This window comes from Crotalus tigris, unplaced genomic scaffold, assembly GCF_016545835.1.
Source record: "Crotalus tigris isolate CLP2741 ecotype Arizona unplaced genomic scaffold, ASM1654583v1 scf7180000018068.1947079, whole genome shotgun sequence".
Classification (NCBI taxonomy): Eukaryota; Metazoa; Chordata; class Lepidosauria; order Squamata; family Viperidae; genus Crotalus; species Crotalus tigris.
This window is the reverse complement of record NW_024096805.1, coordinates 1,220,370-1,245,367: the sequence shown is the minus strand read 5'-3', so window position 1 is coordinate 1,245,367 and position 24,998 is coordinate 1,220,370. Positions and strand designations below refer to the sequence as shown.

Here is a 24,998-nt window from a genome sequence, read left to right as displayed (position 1 = left end):
GTAATGCGCCTGCGCTGACTTGCCATATACCAAAGATGGGAAATGTTTAAATTATAGAGGAAGAACAAAATGAAAGCTGCCACCCAATCATCACTTCCGAATTCAATGTTCGCACTGGCCAAACTTCCATCATTGCACGAAGTGCCCCAAAAAAACAACCCGATCCTTACTTCTTTTCCATTCAAAGCGCCACGAATACCGATTTTCTCAATGCTCTTTCTGTATAATGAGTAGCGTGGAGGAGCCGTAGAGTTCCCACCTCCATAAGGTTCATTTGGGACCCGGAAGTGCTTTCACAAACTAGCCTCCCAACCTCTTGGGTTGAATTCATTCCAGTTTGCCAGGAGGAGCGTCAAAGGGGCGGGACTCTCGGAGCCCCTGGGGGAGGGGCGAGACTCGTTGCCGCGGAAACGGAGGGGCGGAGTCATCAACAACTTTTCAGCCCGGGTTGTTGGGGTGCCGCTGAAAAATGGTGAGTGACGCCCTTTCCCCTACCTGGGGGCGGGCTTATTTGCATATCTTATATGCATATGCAGATCACCCCCGCGTCTCGTTTATAGACGCTTTCCAAAGAGATGAAGCTCGCGAGTGGGTCAACGTGTTGTGTGAACGCAGCCACTCACCTCGTGAACTGCAGTTGGTGGATCTGGCAGCTCCGTCCCCATTGAGACTATAACCTCCATGTCTTTTTTTTTTTTTTAATAACCTGGATTTCTTTCTTTCTTTTTTTAATCTGCCTTTTCCCCTAAAAATGTTTTTATTTCCATTTGGGGATGCTCAGTTAATTGGGTTTGAGTTAATTCAAGAATCCAGTTGAGTGTTTGTGTGAACAAAGCCAGGAGTAGGCTGATGGTAAGATGGAATTCTAACTACTTTGTTCCCCTCTTGACAATTTTATTGTATTTTTCTGATTTTTTTACCCCTCTTCTTTTTTCTCTCTCTCTGCATTTAGGGTCCCAAAAAGAAAAAGGTATGTAGGTAGACAGATAGCTAAATTAATCTTAGAGGCATTAATACAATCTCGGAGGCATTAATACTTATCACCTAATACTTAATCACTTATCACTTAATACTTATTACTTAATACTTACCAATAGCTCATATATTTAATGTTGATATAGATCAGTGGTTCTCAACCTTTTTAATGCCGCGACCCCCAACCGGTCGTAAGTTGAGGACTACTCAACCGGTCGTAAGTCGAGGACTACTCAACTGGTGCAGCACCGTTTGCAGAATGGGACTTTTGGCGGGCTCAGCAGGGCAGAGACAGCCTGGACAATTCCTATTGGCTTTTGGAAGCCAATAGAATTAGACTCTATTCAAGCGAGTCTATTCTATTGGCTTTCAAAAGCCAATAGAATAAAAGGGAGTAGCACAGCTAAGGAAAAGGGGGAAAAAAATGGCGGACTGCGTTGTTTGGTGACCCCTGTGAAATGGTTGTTCGACCCCAAATGGGGTCCCGACCCACAGGTTGAGAATCACTGATATAGATTATAACTTCAAATTAAGGTCCACTTTAACAAAATATATTACAAGTACATTAGTTCCTATAATGCATTTCAATCCTATGGGGAAGAGTTTCTCAACCTTAGCAGCTTAAAGATATTTAAGCATTGCTGGCTGGGGGATTCTGGGAATTGAAGTCCACATATCTTGAATTTGCCCACATTGGGAAACACAGCATTTGGATAAACTTGACAGTTATTTTTAATGACATGGAATTAAAGTGCAGGAATGATTAACACGTTTAATTTATCCAACTTGTAATCTCTCCATTGCCCATTTCAATGTCAACATCTTTCCAAAAGGAAAATAAAGACCAGTTCGTCCTCCATTCCACAGTTTCAAAATGAACTACGCCTTGATTTGAAAAAGTGGATATATTTTTACCAATATATTTTTCAGGGTAAGAAATATATATCGAGTCCCTTTTCTGCTCTGTCCTTTAATTTCCTTTCCATTATTTTGTTTGGGTTCAGTCTGCTGGTAGTAAGAAGATTAGTAAAGCGGAACGGATGAAGCTGTTAAGAGAAGAGGAAGAACGTCGAATGCTGGAGGAAGGTAGGTGGCTTTTGACCCTCGGTTTGTTTAGTGACCATTCAAAGTCACAGCGGCACTGCAAAAAAGTGACTTATGACCGTTTTTCACACTTATGACCGTTGCAGCCTCCCCATGACTCATGTCATCAAAATTCAGACGCTTGAGAACGGACTCATTTCTGACGGTCGCAGAGTCCCGGCGTCATGCGACCTTCGGGCAAGCAAAGTCAATGGGGAAGCCAGATTCACTTTACAACCGTGTTACTCGCGGAACAGTTCCAATGAATCACTTCACAACTGTGGCCAGAAAGATCGTAAAGTGAGGCAACATTCACTGAACAACCGTCTTCCTTAGCAGTGGGAATTTTGTGGTCATAAGTCAAGGACTGCCTGTGTTTGCGTTCAGGGAATCAGGCTGATCCATTAAGTAAATGAAACCTCGTTAATCGTGTCTTTTATTTTGTTCCCAGAGCAAGCCCGCTTACGTTTCGAGCAGGAACAAGCTGTGAAGGCCGAAAAGGAACGTATTGAAAGAGAGAAGACAGAACACCTCGAAGCCAAAGTGAGCTCCCTCAGGCCTTGCTGTGGACATTATCTACGGGCAGGGGTAGGCAACCTTGGCTCTTTTATGACTCGTGGACTTCAGCTCCCAGAATTCCTGAGCCATCATGGCTCAGCTTGGAAACCTCTCCCTTTCCCCTCAGCATGGCTGGCTCAGGAATTCTGGGAGTTGAAGTCCACCAGTCATAAAAGGGCCAAGTTTGAAGACCCTTGTTCTAGGCCATGGGTGGGGAGTCAGCATAACTGACTCAGGAATTCTGGGAGTTGAAGTCCATGAGTCATAAAAGAGCCGAGGTTTGTTTATATTGTTATTTTTGTTTTTAATTTTGTTTTTTTTTTCTTTTTTTGAAATTTTCTTGTATTTGAGTTAAAGTATTTTATGGATTTGGTTATTGGTATAGTTGGATAAGCTTAGTTAGAATTTGTTTGCTTATTTGTAACCCTGTAATCAGCTCTGGGAATTGAGGGGGGTTAGGGTTAGGGTGGGGGGAGGGAGGGAGGGATATTGTATTGTAATAAAATGGAAAATTTATATAAAACTTTTCAATTAAAAAAAAAAAAGAGCCAAGGTTGCCTACCCCTGAGCTAGGGAAAACCTGGGCATCTTATATCCCCTGGGCTACATCCGGCCTTTTGGCTGTCCTTGTCCGGTCCACATGGATTGCTTTTATTTTGAAGTTGACTGCTTTATGTATGTGTATGTGTGCATACCTATGCATCTTCGCAGGCCTATGGGTTCATCCTTCCACAACACTTGGCTTCTTGGGAAAATTACTTGCCCCCCCCCAGTTCTAGGCCAATCACTGGTGTACCATCCCATGGCGTAACTGCAGGAGGCTTAGGGTCAATAAAACAAGTAAATACATTCCAAAGTCCTAGTCAAAATTCAGTTAAAAACGCGAAGAACAAAATAGAATGGACGTCATAATATTAGAAAAACTCCAGGGAAGCATCTAACATCTTTTCCTAGGAGCCCTGGTGGCGTAGTGGTTAGAATGCAGAATTGCAGGCTAACTTTGCCCACTGTCAGGAGTTCAATCCTGACCGGCTCAAGGTTGACTCAGCCTTCCATCCTTCCGAGGTGGTTAAAATGAGGATCCAGATTGTTGGGGGCAAATAGGCTGACTATGTAAACCGCTCAGAGAGGGCTGTAAAACACTATGAAGCGGTATATAAGTCTAAGTGCTATGGCTATTGCTTTTTTCTAATATCCTTCTTCATTTGTGAATTCATCACTTCGTGGTAGAGATTGCCAGTGAAAGATGGTGGGCTTATTATCATTATTCCAATCCGACTCCCCCCCCCCCCTTGGATTGGGTTTTGGATTGTAACACTGACTTTGCCATCTTGATCCTCCTTGCAGATACGGTTGGAGAGTTATGCAATACCCAAATGAAGAGAAGTGTAGTTTGTTAGGACAGCTGTGAGATCAAAGTATGGTTTCCCAGCTGGCCATGAAATCACCTATTTTATTCAAAGTGGAGTTTATTGAATAGCTTAGTACAGGAGTCTTCAAACTCGGCCCTTTTATGAGTTATGGACTTCAACTCCCAGAATTCCTGAGCCAGCATGCCCTGCTGAGGAATTCTGGGAGTTGAAGTCCATGAGTCATAAAAGGGCCAAGTTTGAAGACCCTGGCTTAGGAAGTCATTTCAAAATGGAAGTGCTATCAAGAGTCAAGTTGTGCTAGAAACAGATTAGTTTGGTGATAGAACGGACCTTCCAAGTTTTATTAATCACACCTGGATCTGAATCACAAAGAGTTAATAGCTAACAACCCAACATCTTGAATTAAAGTCGAAGCCCACTGTTAGCCAATGCCCCTTCCATGGATAAGAGAATAGCAGAGTTGGGAGGATCCTTGGAAGTCTTCTAGTCCAACCCCCTGCTCAGGCAGGAAATCTATACTATTTCAGACAAATGGTTGTCCAATGTGTTCTTCAAAACTTCCAGTGTTGGAGCATTCACAACTCCTGGAGGCAAGTCATTCTAGTGATTAATTGTACTCACTGTTAGGAAATTTCTTCTTAATTCCAGGTTGCTTCTCTCCTTGATTAGTTTCCATCTATTGCTTCTTGTCCTGCCTTCAGGCACTTTGGAGAATAGCTTGACTCCCTCTTCTTTGTGGCAGCCCCTGAAATATTAGAACACTGCTATCATGTCACTCCTCATCCTTCTCTTCATAATACTAGACATTTAACTCAACATACCCAATTCCCACAACTGTTCTTTATATGTTTTAGCTTCCAGGCACCTAATCATCTTTGTTGCCATTCTCTGCACTCTTTTCAGAGTCTTAACAACTTTTTTATAATTTAGTGACCAAAACTGGATGCAATATTCTAAGTGTGGTTTTATCAAGGCATTGTACACTGGTATTAACGCTTTACATGATCTTGATTCCATCCCTCTTAATGTAGCCTAGCACTGTGTTGTCTTTTTTGGCAGCTGCAGCACAAAGCTGGCTCATATTTAAGTGATTGTCCACTAGGCTTCCAAGGTCCCTCTTGCAATTACTACCACCTGTGCATACTATTATACTTGTGCATTTATCTTGGATAAAGCAAAATGGGTTCATCAATACTCACCTGGCTGCATTTTTTTAATCAGTTGCAGCTTCTGAGTGATCTTCAAGGACAAGCAGTGGAGTTGCGATGGACTAGTGGCTTAAAATAAACAAAAGTGCAGTGACTTAAAATAAACAAAAGTACTCTTTCTTGTGTCCCATTCAGGATCAAGAACGCCGGGGTGAGGAGTTAGCTGAACTTTATGAGTTAGAAGAGAGTTTTTTCCTTGCCAGCCAATGGAAGTTGAAAAGTAGAGCCCTTGCTAAGGTACACATGCCCTGAGATATTTGGACCTTGCTGTCCTATGAGGGAAAATTGGAATTCACCGTGTAATTTTTAAAGGCTACAAATCTTTTACGAACAAATCTACATTGCTGTAAGATTTTCACTGTACAGATAGTCACCGATTTGCGATTACAATTAGCCTAGAATAGGGGTGGGGAACCTTGGCTCTTTTATGACTTGTAGACTTCAACTCTCAGAATTCCTGAACCAGCATGCCTGGCCAAGGAATTCTGGGAGTTGAAGTCCACAAGTCATAAAAGAGCCAAGGTTCTCCATCCATAGCCTAGAACAGGGGTCTTCAAACTGGGCACTTTTATGACTTGTGGACTTCAACTCCCAGAATTCCTGAGACAGCATACCTGGTTGAGGAATTCTGGGAGTTGAAGTCCACAAGTCATAAAAGGGCCAAGTTTGAAGACCTCTGGCCTAGAATATTGGTTGTAAGTCACTAGAGTCATTAAATGGCTTACCTCATGACCTAACTCGGTTTTACAACCATTTTCCAATGGTCATTAAGTGAGTTACCATGATCATTAAGTGACTCATGTGGTCATTAAGCGAACCACAGGGTCGTTAAGCAAATCCAGCATGTCCAATGGGTGGTTTTTTTTGCCACTTTCTGCCAGAAAACGGCAAAACCCATCAAAAATCACGGCCATGTAATATAGGTAGAAAAGCATCTTTGACAATGTTTGAAAGAGTTACTACATACTGTTGTGTGTGGTGGTGACAGTATTAACTCTGAGGACAGGCCCCAAAATGTACGTTGTTAAGTGAGACATTTGTTAAGTGAGTTTTGCCCTATTTTACCACCTTTCTTACCCCAGTTGTTAAGTGAATCACTGCATTTGTTAAGTTAGTAACCCAGTTGTTAAATGAACCCAGCTTGCCCATTGACTTTGCTTGTGAGAAGGTCACAAAAGGGGATCATATGACCCCGGGACAGTGCATTGGTCATAAGCATGAACCTCTTGCCAATCTTCTGAATTTTGATCACATGACCATGGGGGGGGGGTGCTGTAAGGTTGTAAGTGTGAAAAACGGTCATAAGTCACTTTTTTCAGTGCCATTGTAAGTTTGGTCACTAATTGAACCGTTGTAAGTGGAGGACTACCTGTAGGTTTTTAAAGCAACCGTCATTAAGCGAGGACTATCTGTAAACAAGTGAGCAGTCCTGCATATCTGTTTACCTGCCTCTGTTTTAAATCCCTCCAAATCTTGTCTGCTTTCCACCTTCACCCATTCATGTCTTGCTGTTTCTCCAGTGGGAACATTACACAGGTTGTGACGGCAGCCCAGACCCAACTGTTCCCCAGGAAATCAACACTTTTATGAGTTTGTGGCTGGAAGAGACCCAGAACGATATTACGACAGTGGTTGAGAAAGGCAGCAAGGTGCTGGAAGTAAGTCCCTGCCATGATATCCCATAATAGTCATTCCTCCATCCAGAGATAGGTGAGGTGCCTTCTCACGGTGAGCAAGATTGTTGTTTTATTTTATATTTCATTTTATTATTTTATTTTATTTTATTTTATAATAATAATGATGATGTTGGAAGGGACCTTGGAGGTCATCAGGTCCAACCCCCTGCTCAGGCAGGTAACCCTATACCAGGGGTAGGCAATCTTGGCTCTTTTATAACCTGTGGACTTCAGCTCCCAGAATTCCTGAACCAGCCATGCTGGCTCAGGAATTCTGGGAGTTGAAGTCCACGAGTCATAAAAGAGCCAAGGTTGCCTACCCATGCCCTATACCATTTTATTTTATTATTTTATTTTTTATTTTATTTTTTTATTTTATTATTTTATTATTTATTTATTTATTTTTTGATTTCATTTCATTTTACTTTTTATTTTATTATATTTTATTTTTATTTTATTATTCTTTTATTTTATTCTTTTATTTTATTTTTTATTATTTTATTTTATTATTATTTTATTTTATTATTATTTTTATTTTATTATTTTATTTTATTATTTATTTTATTTTTTAACTTAGGTACTGTCCAACTCACTTGCAGTGTGACTCTGGGTTTGGTTTATAGAGAAAAAAATTAAAACCCTATAAAAATATGTAACGGTAGTCCTTGACCTATGGCCTCAATTGAGCCCAAACTTTCCGTTGTAAAGCAAGACAGTTGTTAAGTGAGCTTTGCCCCATTTTACGACCTTTCTTGCCACAGTTGTTAAGTGGTGAATCAATGTGGTGGTTAAGTTAGTAACACGATTGTTAAGTGAATCCGGCTTCCCTCATTGACTTTGCTTGTCAGAAGGCTGCAAAATGTGGTCAAATAACTGTGGGACACTGCAACCGTCGTAAGTACATGCCAGTTGCCAAGCGTCTGAATTTTGATCATGTGACCAGGGGGAATGCTACAAGGGTTGTGAGGAAAACAGTCATGTTGCTTTTTTCAGTGCCGTTTGCAACTTTGAACCGTCACTAAACAAATGGTTGTAAGCTGAGGACTGCCTGTGCAAGAGCAGGTGGAAGATAAGTGCAGGGCAGAAAGGGAGATCGTACACAATACACAACGACTGTGTGTTGTGAATGCCCGTCTCTGTTAACGGAGTGGAATGTCTTCCAGCTTATTGCCAAGTTAGAGATGTACGTGTTGGAGATCCCGTTTGAAGAGCTCCCTTCCAATGATGTCACTCAGTACCAGGAGACAATTGTGCAATTGCAGAATGTGCTTCGCCACAAATACAATCAAGCAACAGAACATCTGCTGAAGGTGAGTTGGCACCTCTGTTGTGGTTTTTCTCTGATCCTCAGATTACGTGGATTGATGTGCATCTCATTCTGCCCAGGTTAGCTACTGTTCTCCTTCCTCAGTTTAATTTTAATTACAACAACAACAGAGTTGGAAGTGGCTTCCGGTTCTGGTTTTCGACGCTGGCGGACGGGCGGAGAGATCGCTCTCCCCGCTGTCCGATTTTTCTCATTCGGAAGACCTTGGAAAGGGTCAAAAGTCGCCCTGGAGGGGCGACCACCATTGGGGAGGACTCTCGCTGGATAGTGGAGGGGCGGCAGCCTCTCCGTTTGATCTGCGGTAACTCCTCAGGACCGAACAGGAAAAGAACGGCCATTAACATGGCCGCTCACTTAGTTGAACCAGCCGAAAGCCCAAAGCACTAACTAAGCATGAAGAAGCAACTGGAGGAGTTGGGTGAGACCCTATTTTTCCTTTTCTCCCTCCCAACTACTTTCCTGTAAAAACTCTTGAAATAACCTTTTCCCCCAGCTTTATTCCGCGGCTTTTGCTCACTCCGGGAAAGTAAAGCTAAGAAACAAAAAAAGGAACAATAAGATGAAATGATTACATACCTGGACTTATAATATCTGGATACCTGGGCTCCCCAAAAGCTCTGTACTTCTACAAAAACTTACTGCTTTACTCTTTTGCTAACTCGGGGCAGTGTCCAGTGTCTTTTCTCTTTTTCACAAGTCCACCATGCATGATCAAATGCCCTTTCAGGTTTGTTATCTTTCCAACAGTAATTTGCGATAGCTTTTATCCGTCTCAGACAATTTCTTGGGCAGATTGGTGCAACGTTTTGATTTTTTTGATTCCAATGCTCTTTACGCAGCAAGCCAGTAGTTATGGAGAATCCGAAAGTGGAAATATGGAACTCGTCATGAAAGAGAAGGACATGACGCTCTGCCTTTGGGCCAATCTCAAGAAGAATGCAAGGTAGAAATAAAGTTCTTTGCTAACACATCAAAGAGACAGTAACAAGGCTTCATGTTATGATCTTATTGAGATGACCCACAACTGGGAAGTAACTCATGGATGTGAGTGTGTCAGTGATGCAGTCTGTTATGACATGCAGGTAGTCCTCACTTACCTGCAACATTACTAAGCATCGTGGTCATTAAGTGAAAATCATGTGTGTCCAGTTGCTGGTTTCTAATGCGTACACAAACACAAAGTTGCTATTGTAATTAGCAGTTTACTCAAGATCAGGGAGATGACAGCAGACAAGGAAAGCAAACCAAAGCAGAGTCTCTTAAAAGAGCTGGCCTGCATGTTTGCTTTTAAAAGGAGCACGTAGAGAAATAGTCAAAATCCAGTCCAAGGTTCTGAAAACCAAATCAGGGTTGTCAGCCAACCCAGAGGTCACAATTCCACAAGCATGGTCCAAGAAACATCACGTAAGAGCCGGAGTTCAGATGGTTGATTCCAATGAGGATCATAAGACTGTCTCTTAAATCAGGCTGCAGCCAGCCATCTTTAATCAAGAGGTTTAGTCCTTTGCTTGGCAAAGAGCCTCATAGAACATCTTTGTTCTGCCTTATACTCACCAGGTGTGAGAGCTGGCTGGCCTTATGGCACCATCATCTGACTGCTTCAGCTGTGGCACCAGCTGTGCTTGATCAGTCTCAGGTGGTTTTTATCTTTGTGTCTCCTGAGGCTGCCATTTCACAGGTTCTTCTGGAGCAGAAGAAGAACCAGTGCCTAAATCTCTGGCTCCAACAATATGACTGTGACCTTCCCCCCCCCAATCTGGTCATTATCTGAGTCACAATGGTTGTTAACTGAAATATCACGCAATTGTGACTGGCAATTTTGCTGCTGCTTGCTTGTCCATTCCTTGTGCTTGTTGCAACGTTGCAGTTACGATCTTCACAGCGTCCCCGCGGTCACGAGATCAGAATTCAGACGCTCGGCAACTGATTCACATTTATGACCGTGGCTGTGTCCCGGGGGGGGGGGTTCACGTGATCCCCTTTTGCAACCTTCTCTCGAGTGAAGCCAAGGGGGAAGCTAGATTCACTTAACGCAGTGATTCACTTAAGAACCGTAGCAAGAAAACAGGGCAAAATTCACTCAACAAATGTCTAATGAACACCAGAAATTTTGGGCTTAATTGTGATGGTAAAGCGAGGACTCCCCATATCTGTATAACCTTGTTGCAATTTCTCTCTGTCAGATTCCGGAGCCAGATATTTTACGATGAGAACAAGCAGCCCTGCCATGCATTTGAACTTCCCAAGCCGCTGACCACCTGCGATGTGGCCGTACGCATCTTGCACACCCATTATGACCATCTGTCGCCTTTTCAAACGTTCCCCAGAGAACTCCCAAAGCTGGACCTCCCGTTCACAGAGGAAATCACTCAGTCCAGCGAGGACAAACAAGTTCCAAGTGAAGAGCAGGAGACCCTGAAAGACATGTCTGAGATCAAAACAGAAGCCTCAGCCAGAACGATGGTAAGTGTGATGACCCCAGGGCACAGCACCGAGGCAATGCAGTCAGCTGGCAATTCAAGCCGCCCTTTAATTGCTCCAAATGTTCCCCAAATGCTCCCATGTTTCTGGCAAACCTCCAAACAAAGGAAGACACACACACTTTCAGCTGCCTGTAGCTGCAAGTAGTTTCACATACAGTCTGATTAGGAGAGGAATTTACTCAAGGCCATGGAGATAAGAAAGAACGACATATACATCATAAACCTAATGAGTCTGTGTGAATACACGCTTGCCTGAACAGTTTCAAAAGGGAAGCCAAAATACAGTCCAAGATCTTTGAAAATCCAAGCAACGTTGTCAGCCAGTCCAAAGGTCAGAGTTTCTGGGTTTCCAAGCAGCAGTCTCTGTGGAGAAGGGCAGGACACTTTCCTCCCGAGTAGTTGAGCCTGCCTGCATTGTTCCCCCCTTCTCTCCACTCTCTATGCCAGTGATTCTCAACCTTTCTAATGCCGTGACCCCATAATACAGTTCCCCATGTTGCGGTGACCCCCAAGTGGGTGTGGCCACCAATAAGAGGGAGTAGGACAGCTAGGGAAAAGGGAAAAAAATGGCGGACAGCATGGTTTGGTGACCCCCGTGAAATGGTCATTCGACCCCAAATGGGGTCCCGACCCACAGGTTGAGAACCACTGCTCTATGCTCTAGGATCAGGTGGGGGTGGCCCTTGCTCATTGCCTGAACTCTGCCTCTCCTGTTCCTCCTGTCCCACTCCTGAAGGGCCCTGGCCTGCCTCAGCCAGCTTTTCCCCCACATTCCTCTGAAGCCACAGACCCCTCTCCCTCAGCCTCCATAGGGTCCCGTTCCAGCTCATTTTCCTCCGCTCCGACGGAGGCATGACAGTAAGACAGAGCAGAAACTTGCAGGAGAAGGGACATTACAAGGACTTGCAACCTCCCTCAATTGGTATGCTTTGTCAGCTGGTCAAGCCAAAGAGAAATTTAGCAATAGCAAATAACACTTAGACATATACAGCTTCACAGGGCTTTACAGCCCTGTCTAAGCAGTTTGCAGTGTCCATCTATTGGCCCTAACAATCTGGGTCTTCGTTTTACCGACCTCGGAAGGATGGAAAGCTGAGTCAACCTTGAGCCAGTGAGATTCGAACTGCCAAATTGCTGGATGAGCAAATAGAAGACCCGGGGTCCATTTGCTAACAAGCAAATATATATTGGTTTGAATAGTAGGGTTCAATTCAGGGTCTTCTATTGATTTTGCCAGTTTTAAGTGATTTTAACATTTAGTTAATTAAAGGAAAGTACACAGCCTCCAAAAGTGATTTATAAATATCATTCAACTGGCTAATGTTGTCACCGACTGATGTCTTCTCCTGCTTGTAGACCTTCAGCGATGTCTTCAGTTATTCAGAAAGAAGAAGAAGCAGCAGCTCCAGGGACTCTGGCAGCAGAGAAGATCATTATAACAAAAGCTCCTTTTTCCTTCGGTCCACCTCCAGAGGTAATGCGGTCTCTGAATAATGACATCTCGTTACAAGTAGTCCTTGTTTAATGATGGGAACTGGGACTGGGAATGCCATCAGTAAGAGATGCAAAAAAAATATGTAACTATATATATATATATATATATATATATATATATATATATATATATATATATATATATATATATTTGATTGATGGGTTAATTAGCCCTTGGGCCATATCCAAGTGCAAAGTTCCAGAAACAAATTATGACTAACATTCGACAAAAGCTATGTAAAATGGAATAGGATAAAATACAATTTAAAATGGAATTGGAATAAAATAAAATGAAATTTTATTGTACATGTATATTTACATGTATGTCCTTAATGGTTATAAAAATACGGTATGTATATATATATACATACCTCGAAGCACAAAGCTGAAAACACCAGCCTGAAGATGACGAATGGGACTTCGTCGAAACGTCGCCAAGACACTTCCAATTTTACGCGGGAGAAAACCCGAATAACTAAAGACCTACATATATATATAGTCAAGTATAATCAAGGCCATGGTTTTCCCAGTTGCAGTATAATCAAGGCCATGATTTTCCCAGTTGCAATTATGGCTGTGAAAGTTGAACCATAAGAAAGGCTGAGGGCCAAAGAATTGAGGCCTTTGAACTATGGTGCTGGAGAAGACTCCTACGAGTCCCCTGGACTGCAAGGCGATCAAACCGGTCAGTCCTAGAGGAGATCAACCCCGACTGCTCTTTAGAAACCCAGATCCTGAAGTTGAAACTCAAATACTTTGGCCACCTAATGAGAAGGAAGGACTCACTGGAGAAGGGCCTAATGCTGGGAAAGATTGAGGGCAATAGAAAGAAGGGGACAACGGAGAATGAGGTGGCTGGATGGAGTCACTGAAGCCATAGGCGTGAGCTTAAATGGACTCCAGAAGATGGTAGAGGACAGGAAGGCCTGGAGGAACATTGTCCATGGGGTCGCGATGGGTCGGACATGACTTCGCAACTAACAACAACAAAAATTAAATTGGTATAAAACGCAGTCTAAAATGAAATGGGAATAGAATATAATAATTTAAGATATAGATAAAATACGATAAAATTATATTTCGGTGTCACTCCTGCAATCTACCCCAATCTGTCCCACATATGCAGATCCCAACTGAACCATTTTGCTTAAGTACCGCACAGTGTTAAATGTTATTTTCAGATTGGGGCTGCACGTAAGGTAAGTTGTTTTGGTATGGGGATCCCAATGGGTCATTCGTTTGGTATGTAGACCGAGATAACTGTCTCTCATCATACAGGCAATAATCAAATAGGACGTGAACCAGGTCTTCTACCTCTGCCAGTCTGGAAATGCAGAGACTTTTATTGTAGGGTATAGAGATACAAAAAAAAATAAAATAAAATCACACGATTGCCTCGCTTAACGACACTAAATCCAGCGATTTTGGTTATCTTTATTAAGCAAATCCTGGGTGGTTGTTAAGCAAGAATGTCAGTCTTTCAGAGTTATATGTGAGAAATTGTTTTCCTATCTCTTTACTTGAGGACTATTGGTCACTATATGAGATGTTGAAATACCTTGGACTATAAAATTGACAAACAACTTTTTACTAGAAAGACTATTTATAAACACGTGAAAGAGATGGATGAAGACCAGGAACAGATTCTTTCCATGTTGAAAGCAATACACGAAACCATTCTTTCAAATTGTGATAAAATAAGACCTAACATAAAAGATCAAGATGCCAGTTTAGATGCCCAAATCCAAACTTTGACTACAACCAAAGAACCAATAATGCAGAAGATAAGCAAGAATGTCAGGGACTAAATTAGCCACCCTACTTCCTGAAGGGAATTGGTGCCTTCTCTCAGGTGTGAAGAATCAGGACCATGCTTTGCTCTAGTCAAGCTGATTTATTGCTCAAACATATACCCAACAATATAGTCATCTAATGATCAGCATTAAATTGGTGCTAAATAAGAATTAACAGAATTCAAGAGGGTCTGGACTTGGATCATTTGTGGGAACTTAAGGATTCTAGGCTGATTACTCTCTTAAATCCACCCACCAGGCTCTGCTTGTCCTTCTCCTACACCTTCTTTCCAAAGCTGTGCCGAGCTCATGGCGAGTCCCGGTGGGCCTGCGGAAGGCAGGCTGCATTGTGGAAGGAAGAGCAAACCAGGATGGGGTGGGACAGGTGCATTTTGGGCTTGTGTCCCACTCTTGTGCTGGACTGGCCATGGCTGTGCCACTTCCTGTTTGTGTTGGAATCTGGAATTGAGGGGAAGGGTGAAAAGATTGGCTAGCCTTGAATCACTGATGTGGAAGGAGTAACTGAAAGGACATCCCCTCCCCACTAAATCTTGGCAGTATTTTTCTAGTTCTTCTACGGTGAGTGCATTACTCTGACGAGCTCCTGCCGGCCTAGCAGTTTGAAAGCATGCAAATGCAAGTAGGTAAATAGCTATCACTTTGGTGGGAAGGTAATAGCGCTCCGTGAGGTCATGTTGGCCCCATGGCCGCAGAAAGGTCTTTGGACAGCGCTGACTCAGCGGCCCTTGAAATGGAGAGGAGCACCACCCCAGCAATGATTAGCGGAGTAAGCTCTGCATGCTTTAACTTTACATTCTGTGTTGCCAGGCCTTGGCAAGCCGATCTGTAAAGGGAAGGGGCTTGCTTTTCAGCTGAAAAATGAAGGGCAGTTTAGAATTACGGTACAGACAAACTAAAAACCTCCCGCCTGTCTGTCCTTTTCCAGCTCATGTTTCAGCCCTGCGGCTCTTTGATATCAGTGAGTTGGATATCCTGGAAGATTACACGGTGGATTTACACCAGTTCATGCCAGTGGGAGGCGTCTATCACTGTGATTTGCTGAAGCTCCCGCCTCAAGCCAAACAGGTCAAAGGATGGACCATCGTGGAAGTAATGGTCTTTTTCTTTCTTTCTTTCTTTCTTTCTTTCTTTCTTTCTTTCTTTCTTTCTTTCTTTCTTTCTTTCTTCCTTCCTTCCTTCCTTCCTTCCTTCCTCTTTCTTTTTCTTTCTTTTTTCTTTCTTTCTCTTTCTCTCTTTTTCTTTTTCTTTCCCTTCCTTCCTTCCTCTCTCTCTCTCTCACTCACTCACTCTTTCTTTCTTTCTTTCTTTCTTTCCTTCCTTCTTTCCTTCCTTTCTTCCTCCCTCCCTTCCCTCCTTTCTTCCTTCCCTCCTTTCTTTCTTTCATTCTTTCTTTCTCCCTCCTTCCTCCCTCCCACCTTCCTTCCTTCCTTCCTTCCTTCCTTCCTCCTCCCTTTCTCCTTCCTTCCTTCCTTCCTTCCTCCCTCCCTCCCTCCCTCCCTCCCTCCCTCCCTTCTTTCCTGTATTCCTGTGGTGTATTCTTTAGCAAGCAATGAAATTTCTAATTCATTAAACCTTATGGAACATGCAAGCTCTCTCATACTGGGATCCTTAAGGGTGTGCTGGAAGGAGACCAGTGTGTCTGTGGAATCAGATTCCCTGGTCTCTCTACTCTAGCTGTAGAGTGTCTGCAGAGGCAGGTCAAAAAAGTAAGAAAGGTCCACCACAGAGCAATCAAAGCCCCACCTCATTTTTACTTGTGTTTTCCATGAAAAGAGGATGGAGCTTCAATCCCCAGAGTTGCCAGCACCCTCTTGACTTTTTTTGACCACTTTGCATCAGCTTTCTTGGAAAACAAGTGTTGCAAGCAACTGCAATCCAGTCCTTTCTTTCGAGGCATGCCCACTTTTCTAACTATAAAGATAAAAGAAACAAGTAGGAGGCATTATCTATAAAATTTAGGAATAGATACGCATTTGGATATGCATTTGCAAAAATAAATGCATGGTGCATGGTGGGTTTTTCCCCATTTTTTTTTTTAACATAGCTTTGATTGGCAGCAATTTAAAAACTGTAGGAATGATTCAACTAGCAGGCAAGTAAAGTGGCAGGTGAGCATATAGAAGGCAGTCAGATAGATAAAAAATGTCTTCCGCTAACTAGGATTCAATTCTTTAAAGAAGAACATTTGCAATAGTGAATGTTAACAATGGTTAGAAGCATGTTAGAAACAATGGTCGTGCACTGTTGGAATAATCTTTTCACTGTTGGTAAAAGAAAATTCAGGAACATTATTACTTAATGCGTAACTGAGCTGGGCAGAGATCTACCTTGGAACATAGAATAATAAAGTTGGAAGGGGCTGTGGAGATCTTCTCGTCCAACGCCCTGCTCATGGTAGGGAACCCTATACCAGAGGTCCCCAACCTTTTGGGCACCAGGACTGGTTCCGTGGAGAAAGGTTTTTCCACAGACAGGAGAGTGGGTGGTTTTGTGTGCTGACTGCATCCCACGGATGGGGCTTTGCTTGTTTATACGGAGCGGTTGTTGGCATGCTGTGCCCCTGGTCCACGGATCAGGGGTTGGGGACCCCTGCCCTATACCATTCCGGACAGATGGCCATCCAGCCTTTTCTCAAAAATATCCAGTGATGGAGCACCCACAACTACTGGAGATAAGCCGTTCCACTAATTGTTCACATTGTCAAAAAAAATTCTCCTTAGTTCTAGGTTAGATCTCTCTTGAGTGATCCATGCTGCCCTTGGGTGCTTTGGAGAACAATAGGTGGTCTCCCTCTTCTTCGTGACAGCTCCTCAAATATTGGAAGACTGCTATCACATCCTCCCTAGTTCTTCTCTTCGTTAGACTAGACCGGGGGTAGGCAACCTTGGCTCTTTTATGACTCGTGGACTTCAACTCCCAGAATTCCTGAGCCAGCCATGCTGAGGGGAAAGGGAGAGGTTTCCAAGCTGAGCCATGCTGGCTCAGGAATTCTGGGAGTTGAAGTCCACGAGTCATAAAAGAGCCAAGGTTGCCTACCCCTGGCCTAGTCTATTAAGCCTGACAGGAGTAGATTATCAGAAACTGGTAGGCCTAGTCCATGGGTAGGCAGCCTTGGCTCTTTTATGACTCGTGGACTTCAACTCCCAGAATTCCTGAGCCAGCCATGCTGAGGGGAAAGGGAGAGGTTTCCAAGCTGAGCCATGCTGACTCAGGAATTCTGGGAGTTGAAGTCCACGAGTCATAAAAGAACCAAGGTTGCCTACCCCTGGAATAGACATACCTACTTCCCTCAATCGTTCATCATATGATTTCAACTCAGGGAGAGAGGTGAGTTGGGTTATTTCTATAAAACAGCTAAATTTTCTTCATTCCTTGCTTGAAGATCTTGGATACAGGATTAGAGACTTACCCCTACACTGCGACATGTGAGGAATCTGAAGACAACTCAGCCGTGACGGTGGGGATCACGATCCATCTGACTGATTCCGTGATTTATTTTGAAGAGCCACTGATAGCGAGGTGGGATAATCAAGGTATAATACGCTTCTAACAACTACTGCAAGAATGAGCTAGATTTGAATGTCCACTTTCCTGTGCTAGTGATGGATATCTGGAGAAGAAAACTGGTAGAAATATTTTACAGGCAGTCCTTGACGGATAGCAGTCCATTTAGTGCAGTGGTTCTCAACCTGTGGGTCGGGACCCCATTTGGGGTCGAACGACCATTTCACGGGGGTCGCCAAACAAGGCTGTCCGCCATTTCCCCCCCCCCTTTTCTTTGGCCACGCCCCTGGCACCCAGTGATGTATAAGTGGTTGGGGGTCACCACAACATGGGGAACTGTATTATGGGGTCGCGGCATCAGAAAGGTTGAGAACCACTGATTTAGTGGCTGTTCAAAGTTACAGTGGCACTGAAAAAGTGACTTATTTATTTATTTAATTTTATTTATATGACTTATGACCGTTTTTCACACTTACGACCGTTGCAGCGTCCCCAGGGTCACGTGATCAAAATTCAGATGCTTGGGAACTGACTCACATTTGTGACGGTTGTAGTGTCTTGGTGTCACGTGATCCTCTTTTGCAATCTTCCGACGAGCAAAGTTTATGAGGAAGCCAGATTCACTTAACAATTGTGTTACTGACTTAACAACTCCAGCGATTCACTTAACAACTGTGGCAAGAAAGGCCGTAAAATGCAGCAAAACCCACTTAGCAAAAGAACGAATTCTGAGCTACCAAAACTCTACTCTTCTCACTTTACATTTGTTCGTTGTTGTACTTTTTTAACATTTTGTCCCGAGACATGAATTCATTTCATCCTCCATTCATCTCCAGAATGTTACTCTCCACCTTTAAAAAAAAAAAATCCTCTTCTGTTCTTTTTTTAAGCATTCTTTTTATGGGGATTATTTAATAGCTCTATTTTGGGACCCTTGTCCAGCCCTTTCTGTGAGGTCAAGAGCCGAGGTGGCGCAGCAGTTAGAGTGCAGTACTGCAGGCCACTTTAGCTGACTGTGTTCAGCAGGTCAGTGGTTCAAATCTCACCGGCTCAAGGTTGACTCAGCCTTCCATCCTTCCGGGGTAGGTAAAATGAGGACCCAGATTGTTGGGGGGCAATGTAAATATATATATATATACATTGCTTACTGGTGTACACCGCTTAGAGAGTGCTTGCACTTAAAGCGGTATATAAATCTCATAAATAAATAAATAAAAATAAATAAACCCGCAGTGTTTGCGTGTCGTAAAAATTGTTTTTACAAATTGACGGTGTTATGATTTAAGTATGAAGTCCATTGGAACAGGGCAGCTATAACCAATTTAAAGAGCTGTGTGGAACGAATGCAGTCTTTCTTCCTTTTCTTCCCTGTACAAGATAAATACTGGAGGACTGATGACATTGGGGAGGTGGTCTACAGCATGAAGGAGAAGGAGGTCTCCTTTAGGATGAATGGCTTCTTCACTGTCACGTTGCTTCAGGATGCTCACCTCAATATGCCGTATCAAGCCTGGGAGCTCCAGCCTGTAGGCCCCGACCGAGCTATTTTTACCATCCTCACCACCTTTGCTGAGGTCCAGATCCACATCAAGGTAGGTGGGAAAACAACCGGCAGATCTGCGGTGTGGATGCAGGTAGTCCTCAACTTGCAACTGTTCATTTAGTGACCGTTCAAAGTTACAACAGCACTGGAAAAAAGTGACTGATGACTGTTTTCCACACTTACGACCCTTGCTGCATCCCCATCACAATCCAGACGCTTGGCCACTGATTCATATTTACGACAAGTCACAGTGTCCCGGGATCATGTGATCTCCTTTTGCGGTTTTCTGACAAGCAAAGTCAATGGGGAGGCCAGATTCACTTAACCACCGTGTTGCTAACTTAAGAACTGCAGTGATTCACTTAACAACTGTGGCAAGACAGGTCATAAAATGGAGCAAAATTCACTTAATGCAGGGGTAGGCAACCTTGGCCCTTTTATGACTCGTGGACTTCAACTCCCAGAATTCCTGAGCCAGCCATGCTGAGGGGAAAGGGAGAGGTTTCCAAGCTGAGCCATGATGGCTCAGGAATTCTGGGAGTTGAAGTCCACAAGTCATAAAGAAGCCTAGGCCTAGGCCAGAGATAGGTAACCTTGGCTCTTTTATGACTGGTGGACTTCAACTCCCAGAATTCCTGAGCCAGCCATGCTGAGGGGAAAGGGAGAGGTTTCCAAACTGAGCCATGCTGGCTCAGGAATTCTGGGAGTCGAAGTCCACGAGTCATAAAAGAGCCAAGGTTGCCTACCCTGACTTAACGTCTCATTTTTGGGCTCAATTGTGGTCGTAAGTCGAGGACTATTTACTCACTGCTTAGGAAAGAATGAAACAACTGTTTAGCGGCTCTTCTGTTTTTCTGAGGCAGGAAAGTCAATGTATGATCTATTCTGTGGCTACAGTCGAAGATTCTGACCTGCTTATGGGGCTGAGAGAAAAATGGATGACGCCCATGGCCCTCTTGATGCTCCTGAAGAGAGCCGGCATGAACATCTTCCCCGCTGAATACTCCTCAAAGTATGTCAGCGTGAACAAAAAAGTAAGCAGCCGGGAAATGGATTTCTGTCATTTCCTCATTTCATGTGTTCTGTTTGGGTAAGAATGTGTGAATGCAGTCATTCGGGGTTGTCTACCCTGGTTTAGTGCAGGAGCATGTAAGCTTGGCAATTTAAGACTTGTGGACTTCAACTCCCAGAATTCCTCAGCCAACATGGAAGTCTCTAGCGTGGAAGTGTCTTAAGTCCACAAGTCTTAAAAGTCCTTCACCTATACCAGGAGTGTCCAACCTTGGCAAATTTAAGACTTGTGGACTCTGCACAATATATAGAGAGGATAATTAGAATATTTTCAGTTCTATCTGTCCGTCTGTCTGCCTGTCTGTTTATCATCTATCTCCTTCTAATCTATCGCTACCATCATCTAGCTATCAGATGATTGTTAGATGATAGATACATCATCTTCAAATCTATCCATCTATCCATCCATCCATCCGATAGATAGATCAGATGACATAGACCAGGAGTGTCAAACTGCCGGCCCTCAAGCCTGATGCATCATAGCAAAACCGTGCCGACTCCATTGCCGGCAATAGCAAAAAAGTCACAATATGTCGTGACACATCACGTGACATTGTCAGCTTGACACCCCTGATATAGACAAATTATATAGGATGATAATAGATAGATAGATAGATAGATAGATAGATAGATAGATAGATAGATAGATAGATAGATAGATAGATAGATAGATAGACAGACAGACAGACAGACAGACAGACAGAGACAAACAGACAGACGATATGGATAATAGATGATTAACATGATGATAGAGAGGATAGATAGAGGGAGATAGATGGATGATGGATGATATAGACAAATGATATAGATGATATAGATAGATAGATAGATAGATAGATAGATAGATAGATAGATAGATAGATACACACACAGATATGGATGATAGATGATCGACAGATATGATAGAGAGGATAGACAGAGGAAGATGATAGGTAGGTAGGTAGGTAGGTAGATAGGTAGATAGATAGATAGATAGATAGATAGATAGATAGATAGATAGATAGATAGATAGATAGATAGATAGATCAGCATCAAGAGAGAGAAATCAGGGCCTTGGGCCTTGTTCCTGTGCCAAGTTTCCTTCGCAATTGACTTTGGATATTTTCATCTACTTTTTTACAGACGCTGTTGGCAGAAATCATGGTTTATCAGCAAATGTCTCTTGTTGCCACCTCTTTTGCCTTTGGCTGGAGCAAATGGAATCTGAAGAGTGGAGAGAATAATCTGGTTTTTAAGGTGGGTGTAAGTGGCGATACCACAAACCCTGCCTAGTCTCCCCGTTAGGTATAAGCAGAGCCGGCTCCAAGGCCCCACTCTGTCCCTGCAGTCTCCCTGGCATTGCTCCATGGTATCTTCTACACCAGTGTTTCTCAACCTTGACAATTTGAAGGCTTGTGGACTTCAACTCCCAGAATTCCACAGCCAGCATTGATGTTTGACTGTCCACCTCCTAGAGGTGACTTTGGGTGGCATACAGAAGGTCAAAACCAATCAAAATATCCCCAATCATTCACATCGCTAAAGTCCCCCACAAAAACCAGCGATAAAGCCAGTCAAGCAACCAGGGATTTCTGCAAAGCCTGGTTTAGATGATACAGAGAGTCCTTGGATCCTAAGTGCTCAAGTCCAAGAGGACCTGCTGGTGGCTATGACAACACAAATGAAGCTCTGCCTGTTTGCGTGTGTGTTGCGTGTCAATTTTGCCAGGAAACATTCAGCTTTGCCCATTATACTCTTTCATTTTGAAAACAGTTGAAGAAGCCCAACAGTTCCTTCAGACGCGACTAAAGGATAATATTTGTAGCTCAGGGTTGAAGTGAGGGATCCTTGGTGCGCTCTGAGCGTGGCTGTTTTCTTGCAGACGTTTCATGACCCATCTAGGCAACGTCATGAGCGTTAGAAGCAATAGCAATAGCACTTAGGACTTATAAAGGCTAGAGAGAAGTTCCCTGAAGATGGGCTTCAACACGGGTCCGAAAGCTTAGAAGACAAAAAAACTCTGCTCCTGGTGACCGATCCAGATTGGATCCTGCAACTTAAGACTTCTGTACCACTTCATAGTGCCTTTACAGTCCTCTCTGAGCGGTTTACGGTGTCAGCCTATTGCCCCCAACAATCTGGGTCCCCATTTTACTTCCTTTTCCTTCCTCCCTCCCTCCCTCATTTTTTAACTCCCTCCTTCTTCCTTCCCCCCCTTTTAATCTTCTTCCCTCCCCCCTCTTCCATCCTTTTTTATTTCCTTCCTCTCTCTCCCTTTTATCTCCTTCCTTCCTCCCTCATTTTTTAACTCCCTCCTTCCTCCATCCCTTTTTTAATCTCCTTCCCCCTCCCTCTTCTATCCTCCCTCCCTCCCTCATTTTTTATTTCCTTCCTCCCTCTCCTTCCCTTATCTTCCTCCCTCTTTTATCTCCTTCCTTCCTCTCCCTCCTTTTATCTCCTTCCTTCCTCCCTCCCTCCTTTTTATCTCCCTCCCTCCCTCCCTATCTCCTTCCTTCCTCCCTCCATTTCTATCTCCTTCCTTCCTCCTTCTCCCTCCTTTTATCTCCTTCCTTCCTCCCTCCCTCCCTTTTATCTCCTTCCTTCCTCCCTCCCTCCCATTTTCTATCTCCTCCCTCCCTCCCTCCCTCCATGTCCTTCCTTCCTCCTTCCATTTTTTATCTCCTTCCTTCCTCCCTCTCCCTTTTATCTCCTTCCTCCCTCCCTCCCATTTTTATCTCCTCCCTCCCTTCCTTCCTCCCTTTTATCTCCTCCCTCCCTCCCTCCCTCCCATTTTCTATCTCCTTCCTTCCTCCATCTCTTTCCTTCCTTCCTCCATTTTTTATTTCCTTCCTTCCTCTCCTTTTATCTCCTTCCTTACTCCCTCCCTTTATCTTCCTTCCTCCCTCCATTTTTATCTCCTTCCTTCCTCCCTCCTTTTATCTCCTTCCCTCCTCCCTCCCTCCCTTTTATCCTTCCTTCCTCCCTCCATTTTTATCTCCTTCCTCCCTCCATTTTTATCTCCTTCCTTCCTCCCTCCTTTTATCTCCTTCCCTCCTCCCTCCCTCCCTTTTATCTCCTTCCTCCCTCCATTTTTATCTCCTTCCTCCCTCCCTCTCCTTCCATTTTTTATCTCCTTCCTTCCTCCCTCTCCTTTATCTCCTTCCTTCCTTCCTCCCTCCCATTTTTATCTCCTCCCTCCCTCCTTCCTTCCTTTTATCTCCTCCCTCCCTCCCTCCCATTTTCTATCTCCTTCCTTCCTCCAAGTCTTTCCTTCCTCCCTCCATTTTTTATCTCCTTCCTTCCTCTCCTTTTATCTCCTTCCTTACTCCCTCCCTTTTTTATCTTCCTTCCTCCCTCCATTTTTATCTCCTTCCTCCCTCCCTCTCCTTTTATCTCCTTCCTTCCTCCCTCCCTTTTATCTCCTTCCTTCCTCCCTCCATTTTTATCTCCTTCCTCCCTCCCTCTCCTTCCATTTTTTAACTCCTTCCTCCCTCCCTCTCCCTTTTATCTCCTTCCTTCCTTCCTCCCTCCCATTTTTATCTCCTTCCTTCCTCCCTCCATTTTTATCTCCTTCCTTCTTCCCTCCATTTTTTATTTCCTTCCTTCCTCATTTATCTCCTTCCTTCCTCCCTCCCTCCCTACATTTTTAATCTCCTTCCTCCCTCCCTCCCTCCCTCCCTCCCTCGCAATAGCACTTAGACTTATATACCACTTCACACTGCTTTACAGCCCTCTCTAAGCGCTTCACAGAGTCAGCCTATTGCCCCCAACAATCCGGGTCCTCATTTTACCCACCTCGGAAGGATGGAAATCTGAGTCAACCTTGAGCCCCTTCAGGATCGAAGGGAATCAAATTCCTGGCAGTGAGCGGGGAGCTAGCCTGCAATGCTGCATTCTGACCGCTGCGCCGCCAGGGATCCTTCCCTTGTAAAAGAGAGCGCCAAGCTCTGATGACGTTTCCTAGTTGGGTAATGCAACGTCTGCAAGAAAACAACCAAGCTCAGAGAGCACCGGGGACCCCATCGACAGAATTCTGGTGAGGGGTCCACTCTCTCTCTCTTTCTCCCGCCCAACTGCAGGCCTGTGAACATCTGACCGAAGAAGAACAGATCCAAGAAGACGCGTGGGCTCTTTACATGTTCAACGGCCAAAGAGCTCAGAAGCTTGCCATCGACGAAGACAGCGACGCTTTCTCCAAGAACATTGCGGAAGGCTCCGAATTCCACTCCACTCTCTATCATCTCCTGAAAGATGCGGGGAGCACAGCGGCAATGGACCGGGTCAGACAGAGCAACTACCTGTTCATCGATGCCGTGTACCAAATGCTCCTTGCCACCAGGGTGCTGACATACTCCTAACACGCCAAAAGCTGCTTAAGAAACTTTATTGAGTTCATAAGACACTCCAGTCAATTAGAGGTGGGAGAAATCACACTTCAGACGTCTCTCTTTTTTTTTAATAGAAAAGAAAAATAAAATAAATATCCGTAAGCTTTTTATGGATAGACTACGTGCCCTGAATTTTTTTTTTTAAAAAAAATACGTCTTGTTTCTGTAAGCTCTTTGGTGAGATTTTTGGGGCGGGATGGGTGTGTGGGGGGGGGGGGGAGGAGAGAAGAGACTGACGAAATTAAAAAAAAAAATTAGTTGCAATCATTCAGAAGATCGACTCGCTTGGCCGGAAAAGACTGAATCGTATCTTGTTTCTGAATGACGTGGTCCTAAATTATTAACAGAAATGTTAAGACGATGCATTAACGTTGCATTTTTCCCGGCCTTCAGAAATTTAAAATGTCATAAACCTAAATTGCTTCATCCGTCTGCTCGATTATTCAATTTAAGACTACATGCTGAACAGGCACTATAAAAATGAGTGTATTTTCAACTTTGGCAGCTCGAAGGTGGGTGGAC

General features: G+C 43.8%; 2 protein-coding genes across 6 annotated transcripts in view; one reads left to right on the top strand and one right to left on the bottom strand.

Moving 5' to 3' along the window:
* The first annotated feature begins 165 nt into the window (after nt 1-165).
* CFAP94 (cilia and flagella associated protein 94) lies at nt 166-24,481 on the top strand. Of its 5 annotated transcripts, none has more exons than XM_039347388.1 (16): nt 175-472; nt 953-970; nt 1,980-2,061; nt 2,510-2,601; nt 5,333-5,434; nt 6,718-6,855; nt 8,037-8,183; nt 9,040-9,143; nt 10,384-10,663; nt 12,040-12,157; nt 14,917-15,056; nt 17,374-17,524; nt 18,873-19,087; nt 19,902-20,072; nt 21,232-21,345; nt 24,168-24,481. In XM_039347388.1, the coding sequence occupies exons 1-16, from the start codon at nt 470-472 to the stop codon at nt 24,444-24,446; spliced, it is 2,154 nt and encodes a 717-aa protein (XP_039203322.1). In that variant the 5' UTR covers nt 175-469; the 3' UTR covers nt 24,447-24,481. The 5 variants fall into 5 exon arrangements, 4 of the variants coding, with proteins under 4 accessions (XP_039203322.1, XP_039203323.1, XP_039203320.1 ...); XM_039347386.1 differs by having other exon boundaries at nt 177-472; nt 14,917-15,080; XR_005557188.1 differs by lacking the exon at nt 24,168-24,481 and having other exon boundaries at nt 166-472; nt 14,917-15,080; nt 19,936-20,072.
* Nucleotides 24,457-24,998, bottom strand: part of LOC120309787 (inositol 1,4,5-triphosphate receptor associated 2-like) — a 63,205-nt gene continuing 62,663 nt past the window's right edge. The window contains exon 38 of the mRNA XM_039347343.1: nt 24,457-24,998. The gene's annotated coding sequence lies outside the window, so the exon portion shown is untranslated.

Bases quoted from the DNA above. Each gene is read 5' to 3' on its own strand.
- CFAP94 (XM_039347386.1), top strand. The intron at 2,062-2,509 runs GTAGGTGGCTTT...TTTTGTTCCCAG, and splicing joins ACGTCGAATGCTGGAGGAAG to AGCAAGCCCGCTTACGTTTC. The intron at 21,346-24,167 runs GTGGGTGTAAGT...GCCCAACTGCAG, and splicing joins AGAATAATCTGGTTTTTAAG to GCCTGTGAACATCTGACCGA.